The 14,304-nt window shown below is 24.5% G+C and overlaps 1 protein-coding gene across 1 annotated transcript; it reads left to right on the top strand.

Annotated features, from left to right (window-relative positions):
- Positions 1–5,989: 5,989 nt before the first annotated feature.
- Positions 5,990–13,351, top strand: PmUG01_09048200 (WD repeat-containing protein, putative; the record flags this gene model as incomplete). The annotated part of the gene is made up of 7 exons (XM_029005187.1): positions 5,990–10,524; positions 10,703–10,928; positions 11,172–11,913; positions 12,101–12,229; positions 12,524–12,838; positions 13,021–13,182; positions 13,332–13,351. The coding sequence occupies 7 exons, from the start codon at positions 5,990–5,992 to the stop codon at positions 13,349–13,351; spliced, it is 6,129 nt and encodes a 2,042-aa protein (XP_028861802.1).
- Positions 13,352–14,304: the final 953 nt, after the last annotated feature.

Here is a 14,304-nt window from a genome sequence, read left to right as displayed (position 1 = left end):
TGCATAAATACATACGCATATACATAAACACATATATACATTTATGTATGTATATAAAGCATGAGAATTGTACATGAAAATTTACGAATGTCCTATATCAAAATAGGTGCATTTTGCAAAATTAATATATGAATTATGTAAAAAAAAAAAGAAAAAGCAATAAAAAAAATGTGGAAAACTTTGAAATAATATGGAATTCTCTTTTGTTTTAAACTGTTTAGAAGGCATACAATCTCCTTATACATATAAATATATATGTATTCAAATTAATTGTGGGTTATGTTGACAAAGCAATGTAATATATATATATATATGTATAACTTAAAATGTAAATACTTACATGCATACAATATTTTTATATTTATTTCGTGTTCAGCAAAAAAGCGAAATTTATGAAAAATGAATAAGTACTGTAAACAAAGCAATAAGATTATATTAACAATTTGTTAATAAAACTGAGTAAAAGAAAAAAATTAAAATACAAATTCTTAAAAAAAGGGTAATGAAAAAATTCCAGAAAAAATTAGAGAATATGATCGTTAAGGGGGATTGCGAAAAAAGGTTGTAAAAGATATCGCAAAAATTAACGTGGAAGGGTCTTAAAAGTTATCGTGAAAAAGTCGTAAAAATGATCGTGAAAATGTAGTGAAACAAATAATGAAAAAGTAAATGAATAGTCATAAATGGATATACAGACTGGAATAGTCCATACCTTAAATGTTATTTACTCTTGGTATCTTTGTATACATGTGGAAAATATGAACTATTTTTTTCATTATATATGTAAATATAACTATATGTACCATTAAATATTAAATATTCCCATGAAAAATGTTATTTCATTAACATACATATATATGTGAAATACAAATGAAGAAAAGTTCAGAAAGAAGAAAACTTTTATAAACATTAACCATTAAAAAAAAAAAACATTCATAAGCATCAAAGGCACTGAGCAGAATTTTTCAAAGAAAATTCAAGGAATGCCAAATAAAATAAACATAATAATAATAATAAAAAGTATACGTAAATAAAGCATTTATAAATAAAAAAGAGTTTCATAGAAGTAAAATAAAAGGGGGCAAAAATAAGTAAAAAAAATTGTATATAAGGTATAAGCACGATTATTTTGTATTTTGCGAATTCGCCTTTTTTATGTAAAGCTGTCAAAAAAGAAATTTTAAATCTTGAGTTCAAGCTTTTTTGTAGATAAATGAATAATATACAAATAAATATATATTAATACTTATAAATACTTATAAATACATATAAATACATATGAATACTTATAAATACTTATATATACATATAAATATATATAAATATGTATAAATACATATGAATACACATGAATACATATACATGCTTACTTAAGTATTCATTTACATGCATATATAAATACATATTCATATACATGCATTACATATACATATATATAACAATTGTAAGGCAATCAAAAGAACAAAAAAAATGACTCTAAAATAAAGTTGATTATGAAACATACATAAGAAAATATCAACATATAAGAAATGTTTTCAAAATTTAAATCTGTCGCTTCATCTATTTCACGTGCAACCTACAAGAACTTTTCATCTTGAGATACATAAAAAATTAAAAGGATATAAAAATATACATTCACATAATTAAAAAAAAAAAAAAAAAAAAATAAAAAAATAATAAAAAAAAAAAAAAGAAAAAAGTAAAAAAAGAAAAGAAGGTAAAAAAAATTAATTTTATAAATTAAATTGCTTTGTATTCACTTTTAATTAATTACAGATAGCAAGCTACTTGGATACGTAACCTTTTATTTGAGAAGAAAGGAAGCGATATGTAAATTTAGAGCACCGCACAACGTATTTGTATGTATGCATATATATAACTATATAAAATAAAAAAAAAATTTTACTTTCCAAAGAATAAAGAAATCATTAGCATAAAATTAAAAATAACAATTTAATAATTTTGTCGTATAACGTTAATTAAGTTTTATTTATATATTTATTTTCCGTTATAAGAATATTTTCCATAATATGCTGAGCATCCCCCTAATTTCGGTTGTATTAAACAATGTTATGGAGATAGCGAAATTCAAAAAAAAAAAAAGAAAAAAAAAAAAAAAGAAAAAAAAAAAGCTAGTATCTTACAAATAATATATTTTATTATCGCTATTCTTTTAACATTAGATAGATTTATATATTTTTTTTTATTTTAATTTTTTTTTTTTTAGCGGTACGTAAAAATTGTTTATTAAAATTGCATCTAGCTATATATTTATAAATACATATATATATATATATATATATGTACATATGTAATATGCATACGTTTCTATGATATTTCTTTGCATAATTTTTTTTATTGTACATTTTCGAGCTCAAAAAAGATATGAAAACATAGGTTTCTTCTTATTTTAAAATTATTACATTTATTAAGAAGCGCATATAAAATGAATATTTTTATTATATACATATATTTTTTTTTTTAAATAAGAACGCAAAATGATTTTACTTAAGGTTTATTAGCAACATGCTTTTTATACACATATGATGATAAGCATTTTAAATCTTATAATTGAATAAAAGCTTGCTTTGCATTTTAGTTATAAGAAAAATGGTAGTTGCACGCTTTTTACGGCAAACATTTCTCAAGAAAAGTTTATAAAATGTATGATGATACAAATATTAGCCAAAATTTTAACTATATATGCATATTCACGTATATGTGTATATAGAGATATATATTTAATTTATGAAACAGAGAAACAACATATTACGTATATATATACCAACTAAAACAGAAATGGCCATTTACAAGGAATATATATTGCAACTCGTATTTACATGTATGCTATTTATAAAGGAATATACATTGCAACTCGTATTTACATGTATGTTCCTTATATGAACAAAATTTAATATTTTTAAAAGCTGAGATATACATTAAAAAGAAAAAAAAATAAAGGCTTTTATTTTTAATCTTATTTTAACTGCATTTTTTTAGCACCATTTTACTCTTTTTTTTTTTTTTTATTTCTTACACTGAAGAGGAAAAAGGTGTGTAAAAAATAACTTTTAAAAACATAAAATAAGAAATCAAAATAAAAATATGCTTACACAGAATGACATTAAACTATTCATTATAGAAAGAGGATATTCCCCTTAAAGTAAAGATATATATTAGTTATTAATCATTAGAAAAGATAAAAAAAAAATTACCCCTTCATTTTATTCCCAAATAGCTACATTGTCGGTTAACATGCATTTAGAGCAATAGAACGGTATAATATGGCTGAAATTAATTAATTAAAGTGAAAAAAAAATTAAAATAATATAAAATAAAGTAAAATAAAATAAAAAATATTAAAATAAAATGAACTCAATTGAAATATGCTCTTATAATATGCCTAATTCAAAAAAAAAAAAAAAAAAAATGTAAAGAAAGCAAAAATTATTAATAGAATTTCATGAAGATTACTCCATCATTTTCAAAATAGAAGATCTTCTGCATACATAAACTTTTTAAAATAATGAACCTACATAATAATTTGATTTTACGATAAAAGAAAAAGAAATAAATTTTAGTTTATCTATATATTTTTCTTGTGAAATAAAATTATTTTTAAAAAAATGTACAGCGAACGTGCATATATGTTATTTTCCATTTTTTCCTTAAAGTTACAAATGTGCTTTATTTTTAAAGGGATATTAAAAGTGAGAATAATTATTTTTAATTGTAGATTAAGTTTATAAATATATATTCTTTCTTCTTGATAAATAGTTTTAAATACGGAGAACATTTATTGATTTTATTGTTGCAATAAAAAAAAAAAAAAAAAAAAAAAAAAAGGAAAACTGTCATGCATTTCTATAGTAAATGTTCAACTATCTTTTGTGCATTTTAAAAAATATGTTTTTCGCGAAATAATTTTATTTTTTATATAGAATTAGGAAATTTTATATTTTTCTTTTTGCAAGCTTATAATAGTTATAATTTAGTAAAATACTTCAACATTCGGCTCTTATCCATTCGGTGCATAAACACGTCAGTAGGCCCTTTTTCTATACTTATGATGTAAACGAATATATACATATATACATATTTTATCAAGAAAGTAATTTTTTTCATTATACTTTTCCTATAACATGTTTGTAGTTAAAATTGAAATAGTAATTTCTCTGATAAGGCAGCATGTAAACGGTTGTTATTACATTCTAATATTATAAATATAAAATGAAAAAAATTACAAAAAGAACTTATTTTTAATTTATTAAAGATGTATTAACTGTTGACATTGTTTTTCTTTTTTTTTTTTTTTTTAGTTTTATTTTTTTATACGTTTGATATTTTTTTTCAGATCTTCAATAATGGTAAATTTAATGGAACTTAAAGTTTCTCCTAGAATAATTATTGAAAAAAAAAAAAATTACATATATTAGACGTATAATGCGCAAAATCAAAAATGACAAGGTGTGGCATGCAAATATATATTATACATATATATGTACATATATATTTTTTGTTTATACGCATACACATGCAAAAAATTTTTAAACAGTTATGCATATGTGTACTTATTTAACATATATCTGTTGGCGTATATATATACATGTATTATTTTAATAAATTTCGAAAATAAATAATTTCTCTTGCGGTTTAAAATATGGTACAGAATTATTTATATAATAATTTAAATATTTCTCATTGGGAGTAATTATTCATATTTAAAAGAACACAAAAAAGCAAAAAAAAAGAAAAAAACATGTTTAATGAAATAAATTTTTAAGATAAAATTATATACAATTCTTTTCATATTGACATATACGCATTTATGTATTAAGTAATATTTGTGTAAGTATTTATGTATATACGAATTTAAATATTTTAGTAAGTATTTTTGTATGCATGTATATATATTTGTATATTTAAATAAAACAAAATTTCAGTTCCATAGTTTCATTTTTGATGAGCAGAATAATTTCACATATATACCATTTGCCATAATATATATATTTTATATATGGACACATATGTGTGGGGGGCATATATATATGTGATTACATAATATATACGGTGATATTTGTGTATATATACGTGTTGATATATTTTTATAATAAATTAAAACATTTTTTTTTTTTTGATTTTTCATTATATCTCAATGGTAATACTTAATTTGTATACTAATAATTAAAACAATACAGACATAAAATTGTATATATTACTTCTGACGGAATAAAATATTTAAATGAAAGAAAAATATATATTTGTTTTTCAGTACACAAATACATTCTTAATTACATATATATTTATTACATGTATTTGAAGTCATTTTCTTAGAGCCAATAAAGCAAAAAATAAAAAAAATAAAAATTTTTTAATATAATGTAGTGTAATCTGATATACTGTAGCGTAATTTGATATAATTATAGTGTATAATTTGATACAATTATAGTGTATAGTTTGATATAATTATAGTGTATAATTTGATATAGTTCGAGTGTAATTTGATATAATATTATAGTGAAATTTGACATACTTCGAGTATAATTTGATATAATACAGTGTAATGATGTATAATATAACATAATTTAGCTTAATTTTGTTTCATAATTCATTAATTTTATATGCCTGTTTTTTTTTAAAGGACTAAATTAAAAAGGAAATGATGCAAAACTGAACACAAATATATAAAAGCATATATAATGAAGTATAGAAAGAAAAATGGAAAAATAATGATTTTTAAATAAAAGGAAGAGCTTTTATTGATAGCGCTATGCATGATGTACTCCTATGAATACAATTATATAACAGTTAAAGCAATTAAACTATAAATGTAAAAAAAAATGATGCATATTTAATGGTAAAAATTTACAAATGTAATGACAAAATTAATCGCATAAACTTTCCTGTATTTTTTTTTATAAATTTTATATTTTTTTTTTTTTTTTTGTATCATTAATTTGTAATAATTAATATAATATAATATAACAATATGAAAATTCCGAATAATATGAATAATAATTATAGTAATAATAACAGCAGTAGTGGTAATAATAATAACAGTAGTAGTGGTAATAATAATAACAGTAGTAGTCGTAATAACAGCAGTAGCGGCAATAATAACAGTAGTGGTAATAACAGTATTAGTAGTATTAATAATAGTAGTGGTAATATTATTAGTAATAAAAGTAGCAGTAATATTAATAGTGGCAATAATGAGAAATATACAAATACCAGGAACAATTCCAGTAGCGTCATAAACAGTAATTTGAATTTGCTTATAGGTATAAACAATATACCGAATAATATGAGCGCCACACCCAAAAGTGTTATGAATAATAATATTAATAATATTCCAAATAGTATAAATGCATTAACGAGTAATTTGAATAATATGCACAAGATGCACAGTAACGTCAATAAGATACAAAGCAATTTAAATAACATGCCGAATAATATGAGTAATATAGCTAGCAATATAAAACATCCCATGTCAAATAGTTTGAACAGCATGGTAGGTAGTATTAATAACATACCGAGTAGTATGAACAACATTCCGAGTAGTATGAACAACATGCCGAGTAGTATGAACAACATTCCGAGTAGTATGAACAACATTCCGAGTAGTATGAACAACATGCCGAGTAGTATGAACAACATGCCGAGTAGTATGAACAACATGCCGAGTAGTATGAACAACATGCCGAGTAGTATGAACAACATGCCGAGTAGTATGAACAACATGCCGAGTAGTATGAACAACATGCCGAGTAGTATGAACAACATGCCGAGTAGTATGAACAACATGCCGAGTAGTATGAACAACATGCCGAGTAGTATGAACAACATGCCGAGTAGCATGAACAACATGCCGAGTAGTATGAACAACATGCCGAGTAGCATAAGCAACATGTTGAGAACTAGGGGTAATATGCCGAGCAGTATGGGAAATCTAACCAGTAGTATAAATAACAAGCTGGGCAGTATGAAACATCCTGTGAGTAATTCTAACGCAAAAGTAGTAGTAAATAATAATGACAACATGCCCAACGAATTGAATATGAACAAAAACTTGAAAATGAACAGCGCAGATATAGCTAATAATAATAATAATAGTAGTACTAATAATATTAATAACAGTAAGAATAATATTAACAGTAGCAGTAATAGGAATATGAACCAACTAATTAACAAGAGTAGCGTCGGATTAAGAGAAAATGTAGTGAACAACTTAAATTATAATAATAATAGTATGAATTACAGTATGAAGAACAATAATGTAGACATAAATAATAAATTAAATAATAAGGAAAATAGAGGACAGTCACCAGATAATAACTCTGAAGGTATTATAAAAAAGAGAAATAATAAAATGATTATTAACAATAATATGAACAGTAGCAGCCATTTTATTGGTTTAGATCCTGTAAGCACAAATAGATTTTTTGTAAATGATATGAAAAATGTAGAGAATAATATACGTCCAATAAATAATAAAATTAGTAATATGAAAGAAAATCAAAATAATATGCCTCATATTAGGGAAAAATATCTATTAAATAAAAATGAGAAAAATAATATGTGCATTTCGACCAAGAAGTTTAATAATATCAACAAAGCAAATAATTCTGGTATGTTAAATAGCTCTGGTATGTCAAATAATACTGGTATGTTAAATAGCTCTGGTATGTCAAATAATACTGGTATGTTAAATAGCTCTGGTATGTCAAATAATACTGGTATGTTAAATAGCTCTGGTATGTCAAATAATACTGGTATATCAAATATCACTAGTATGTCTAATAATAATGGAAGTATTAATAACAACAGTGAGCATCCTCGAAGTTTAAAAAATGTAGATAACTCGTTAATGTACAATGCTTATAATGTAAATTCCATCAATACTAAAAATATAAATAAAATGTACAGTTTTAATAATATTAATAGTAGTAACAATAATGGTATTAACAGTAATAGTATTAACAATAATAGCGTTAATAGTAATAGTACCAGCAATATTAGTAATAATAATATTAGTAATAACAGCAGTAATAATAATATTAATGACACGAATCATTTCGGCGTACAACCCAAGAAAGATAACAAATTGAGCAGCAAACCAAAGGATACAGATTACAATGGTAAAAATAAAACTGCTAATGTACTCATTAATGAAGAGGCAAATTTCAAGCTTTATGGTGTTAATAATAGTGGAAGCAGTAACAACAATATTAGCAATAACATTAATAACAGCAATATCAGCAATAACAATAATAACAACAATATCAAAAATATCAGCCATAATAATAATATCATCGGAAATGAAGCCAAAAAGGCTTTTATACAAGCGAATAATATGTTTGATGCTAAAACTTATAGGAATATAGAAAATTTTAAAAATATCAATGATGAGAAAAATGTAAGATATAACAATTTAAGTGAAATGGACAATTCAATTAAATTTATTCCTGAAAATGCAAATCTTTCTTCGTCCATGTTTCACAAAATGAGCGTAAAGAAGCAAATTATGAGTATGAAAAATGGTGGTGCGTCGAACAGCCATTTGGCTAATAACAAATTAGGGAATATCAACTTGAGTGTCAGCATGTCGAACAGCAGTATAGCGAATAACATCTTGACGAACGGCGGACTGGCAAACAACGTAGACAACGCGGGTGTGTACAAATTGAGCGTGAACAATGATAAGGAAAGCGCGAAAGATGCATTTAACCATATGAGCCAAACAAATATGATGAAAGATATGTTAAAAGAAAATAACAAGTCGAAACTCTATGCAAAAAAGTACAAAAATAGCAATAAAATTTTGAAGTCACTTGATCAGCAAAATATAAAATCGCCCAAAATACATAAAATGGACCGAGCTTATATAAATAAAAAAATAAATATTAACGGTGGAAGTAGTCCGTCCATGCATATAAACCAAAATATGACATATGAAGAATTAAAAAAAAAAAAAAATACTACTGCCCCGTTAGATAATATTGGAAGTAACAGTATGCCTTATTTAAGTGGGCATCCTTCGTTAGAACGGAATATCAGCACACCTAACAATTTCAACAGCGTGAGCTACATCAACAGTGACATTATGCACAGTAATATCAACAATAGCAATGATGTAAATATTAGTGCAAAAGATAACAACATTAACAGTATTAACAGAATTAACAACATAAACGTAAGTAATAACAATAATAACATCAAGGATAGGGAAAAAGGTACATTAATTTTGTTTGACAAAAATATGAATTCAGAATTGAAAAATAGTATGGAAGTTTTTAAAAGAAGTGGACAAGAATTCGAGGAAAAAACGAAAAAAAAAAAAAGAAGAGAAAAAAAGGAAGAAAAAAATAAAGGGAAAAAATTGGAAGCATCTAAAAACGAAAGAATGGCAACAACACCATTTGAAGATAATTACAAAGAGAAAAAGAAAAATTTCGATTACAATAACCATTTATTAAATTTTAATGAAAATAATGAACAAAATACCTTTACAAGAGCCCCTTTCAGTACGATACATACAGGACATAATGATAATGAAGATAATTATACGAAAGAAATAAGAAAAATTTCAAATTTAAATTTAAATATGAACATAAAAGAGGATGACAATTATGTATATAATAAAAAGAAAGGTCCACTCGAAAATTATGATAATATGAACAATGATTTGTCAAAAGTATTTTTAGATAAAGAAAAAAATATGTACAAAGAAATTGATGTTGGTCATGAAGATGATGATTTAAAATCTTCAAAAAAAAAAAAAAAATATAGCGAAGTTTATGAAACTTTATCTAACTATTCAAACGAGCGTATGGGAAGTGATAAAAAGTTGATAGCTTTAACAAAATTATTTGGAAATGTAATTGATGAAGATGACCACGCTAATAATAACGAAAACAATAGTGTTAGCAATAATGTTAGCAATAATGTTAACAATAATGATAACAATAATGATAACAATAATGAAAGCACTAAGATATCATCACCCTCATTAAGAAATCATCACGTGAGAAGTGTTAATCGTTTTGATTTAGAATATTATAAGAGTATGTCACTAGATACCTTGTTAAACAATTTAAATTTAGATAAAGAAATTCTGAACATATTAAAGGATAAAATAAATAACATTAATAGAAATATTAACGTAACTATACGATCTTCTCCCATGGAAAAACAAGTAGAATGTGTAGAAAAGGAAAATTTTAATTTACCAAGTTTAATTCATATGTTTGATGAATTTATTAATTGGTGTGAAAATAATTTAAGTCAAATTAAGTTACAGTTGTATAATGTTGCCTTCTGTTTGTTATTAGAAATTTATATATTGTTACTAACCAGCAGTTATGATACTTTGGTTCAGTTTAAAAACAAATATTTAAAAAAATTTTCTGCATATGAACCAGTAACAAAATTCTTATCAAATTGTGTTAGCTTAAGTCAAATGTTTGAGATATCGCTAATTCGTTTTAAAGAAAAAGATGCCAAACATATAGTGTACATGACAAAGTAAGTACTCCTTTTTGTAAATGTGGAAAAATTTAAGCTTTACAGTAATAGGGGAAATTTGTATACCTCTGTTTGTCTAATTTTGTGCCCACGTGTACTTGTGAAAATTTTGCATGTTTTTTCATTATTTTATAACAATTTTTTTTTTTTTTCATATTTTGTGCTTCACCTTTTTTAGATTAGGAAAGAAGTCCCTGCTGCATTATTTAAGCGTGTATGGAGGTGTTTCACTTTACAACTTAATTACGACAAAAATAAAAATAATACAAGTTGATGACTCTGAAAGGAATTTTAATTTCTTTTATTCCTTTGTATCGACCAACTTCGTTTATAATATAAAATTAAGCTTTCCTGTTCAGTGGAATTTGCCCCCCATATACTCTCTTAAAGACGAAATTGCAGAGGTACCGTGAGGGATAGAGTAGTTGATACATCGTCCCTTTTTAAATTCTCATATACGTGCGCATATATACATGCGCACACGCATGTATATATGCACATATTGCGTATTATTATTATTATTATTATTATTATTATTATTTATTATTATTATTTATTATATATTATATATATATATATATATATATATGTATATATTTTTTCTGTAATTTAATTTCATGTGTTTGTTACCCATTGCAACAATGCAGGATGACAACAGTAAATTAGTAAAGGAAAAGGAAGAAAATGCGTATGTACCAAATGAAACTAGTGACGCATACTACTACTATAAGCACATAATAAGGACACAAGTGAGAAATAGATTAAAAGTTACAAAAAATAGAATGCCCAGTATGTTATATTACTGCCTGAACAATTGCAACGACATGACGTGTGCAGAAATTTCAGGATTTGATGGATCATTAGTTGCAACAGCTCATACAAATAATATAATCAAATTGTGGAATATTAAACAATCACAAATAAATAAAATAAAAAATAAAAAAAGAGATATGGAAAACAGTAGTATAGTAGATCCAAGTGATATTAGAAAATATGATCATTTAAAAGAAATTAATACAATATCTATTGATTTAGATGATCAGGAGGAAAATGAAATATCGAAATTGTATGGTAATATATTTAATGTTTCTAGTTTATGTTTTGGTGAAACAAATAAAATTTTATTATCAGGTAATGTAAATGGAGATATATATTTATACAGTACTATTAGTAATAAAAATTATGTGAAATATGTAGGAGGACATACCCCCATATGGTATCTTGATACGGCCTTTTTAGGTTATTTTTTTTGTTCATGTGAAGATGATGGAAATTTAAGGATCTACTCAACTAATAAAACCTACCCCTTTATTACGTATAAATATAATTCCACTGCCAACATTTGTAAATATCACTACAATAGCACGCTTGTAGCTTGCGGATATTTCGGTAAATTCTGACTACATAATTGTACTACATATATATATATATATATATATATATGTGCGTAGATATATACATATGTATATATATTTATATATATTTGTGTGTGTTTATGTATATGTTTATGCATATAATATATAACCTCTTTACGGCACATGAAACATGTGCACATGCCATTTGTCCCATCATTTAGACAATTATGTACATCTATATGACGTAAGGGTAAATTCGTTCATCAAGCGGTTTAAGAATAACTATCCGAGCAGTCAAGGAGTAACTTCATTATGTTTTTCCAAAAACGGGAAATTACTTTCGTATGCAGGTATTTTAATTCGTTTTATTTATTTTATTTTATAGTACTTTATTTTATTTAATTTTTTGGAAACCTTATTTATTTTAATCTCTAATGTTTGTTCATCATGTAGTAGATGTTACATAGCAGTTATTTGTTCATCCTTTTGTTAACCCGCGAGTTAATCTGTTTATTAATCCTCTTGTTATATATTATTTATAGTTTTCAGTTACACGTTGCATGTTAGTTATTTCATAATCCACTGTGCATCTTTTAATATAACTTTTTCTTCCCATTTTTATATCTTTTTATGCCGATTAAAAGGTGGTTATACGAATAATATAAATCTTATTGACTTGGCAACTGACAAATATATTAACGTGGAATCAAAGAATACTATTGGTACGAATCAGCTTGAGGATACCCCATATTTTCATACAACTAAATCGTTTGATAGTTATATAGATAATAATTTTTTAAACAAAGAATATGCAAAAAAAGAAAATGGCAAATCGAAAACTATAAGTAGTATTGATTACTATGAAGACAAAATTTTAAATATGGACTTCAGTTATGATAACAATCTGTTAGTTTCTATGTCTTCTAACAGTCTCATTGATTTTTACAATTGTTCAAAAGGTAATAAAATGAAAATAAAAAAATCGTGCCATGGGCATATTGGAATTTACACATATATGTATACACTTATATATGCACACATATGTATATGCGTATACACAGCCGCTTATGTACAATTGAGTACACACACATATACATACATGTTTGGCCCGTTTTTAAATTGTATCGATTATGCTTTTTAGCCTCAAAAGAAACAAAGAGTTCCGTAGAAAACAAAAGGATAAAATTAGAAAAGTCCCCCAAAAAAAATAATCCATATGTTAAGTTATCAAAGTCGTATGGAGTTAATTATTCAAATTTAATATCAGCAAAATTTACACCAGAAAACGCTCTTCTCTTATTTGGTAAGTTTTTACATTCCTACAAAACTCATCTCGCACGATGTTAACAATATATTATTATTCCTATTGCAAATGTTATATTGCTATTACTGCTTTTGCTATATTGCTACTAATATTATTGCTATTATCATTGTTATTTATTGTTTTTTTAGGAATTAATGCTTTAATATGATGGGAAAACTGTTGACTCAAATGATTTCTAATTATTACTTATTTTTAATTTTACGTTCAAATTACTATTAAAATTTAAGCTAGTTATTTTTGGGCAGCATTTTATGTTTACAAAAGTGTGCATATTTTACTGCCTATACACACATATGTATATATATATATATGTAAGAGCATTTGCGTATATAGGAATAGCAGCAATACCCCTATTTTATTCACCTTTTTTTTTATTTTAATGTTTTCTGCAAAATTTTTTAAATCTAATATTTAATGCTTTTCCCTTATTTTTTTAAAATCATTTTCTCGTTTTACATTTACAATTTTTAAAACTATTTTTTTTTTTTTTTCATTTATGTTATCCCAAAATTTTGGGATGGAGTTAAACGTTTTTGTTCGACTTATTTGATTATATATGCGAAGAAAATGAAACATGCTTGAACATCCTTTGTTCATATATATATACACAATAGTGCGTACATTTTCGTTTTTAAAATTCTTTTTTTTTTTTTTAATTAAAAAAAAAAATGCCTAATAGTGCATAGAGAAAATGAAAAAAGCATGATAAAATGAATTAAGGCAAGATTCAGATTCTTCTATTTCTCAATTCATTTAAATTTTTTACTAATGACATTTCCAATTTTGAAAATTTTTGCCTTCATTCGAGGAAAATCTACCATTCTGCTTTAAGGTTGGAAAATTTCTAGTAAAAACAATGAAGTGCTTCTATATATATTATATATATATATATAATATACAAATGTATTAATACTTATAAACCATCTTATGAAATTCCTCAAAGAAATCAAGGAAATAAAAAAAAAAAAAAAAAAAAAAAGAGCCTAGAAAAAACATTTGAAATATTTGTAGCAATAATTGGAAGCAAAAAAAAAAAAAAGAAAAATGAAGCAAAATTGACAAATAAAAAATATTTTTTTTCCCTATTTTTTTTTTTTCGTT

The sequence above is a fragment of the Plasmodium malariae genome (assembly GCF_900090045.1).
Source record: "Plasmodium malariae genome assembly, chromosome: 9".
Classification (NCBI taxonomy): Eukaryota; Apicomplexa; class Aconoidasida; order Haemosporida; family Plasmodiidae; genus Plasmodium; species Plasmodium malariae.
This window is presented reverse-complemented; position numbering and strand designations above follow the sequence as displayed.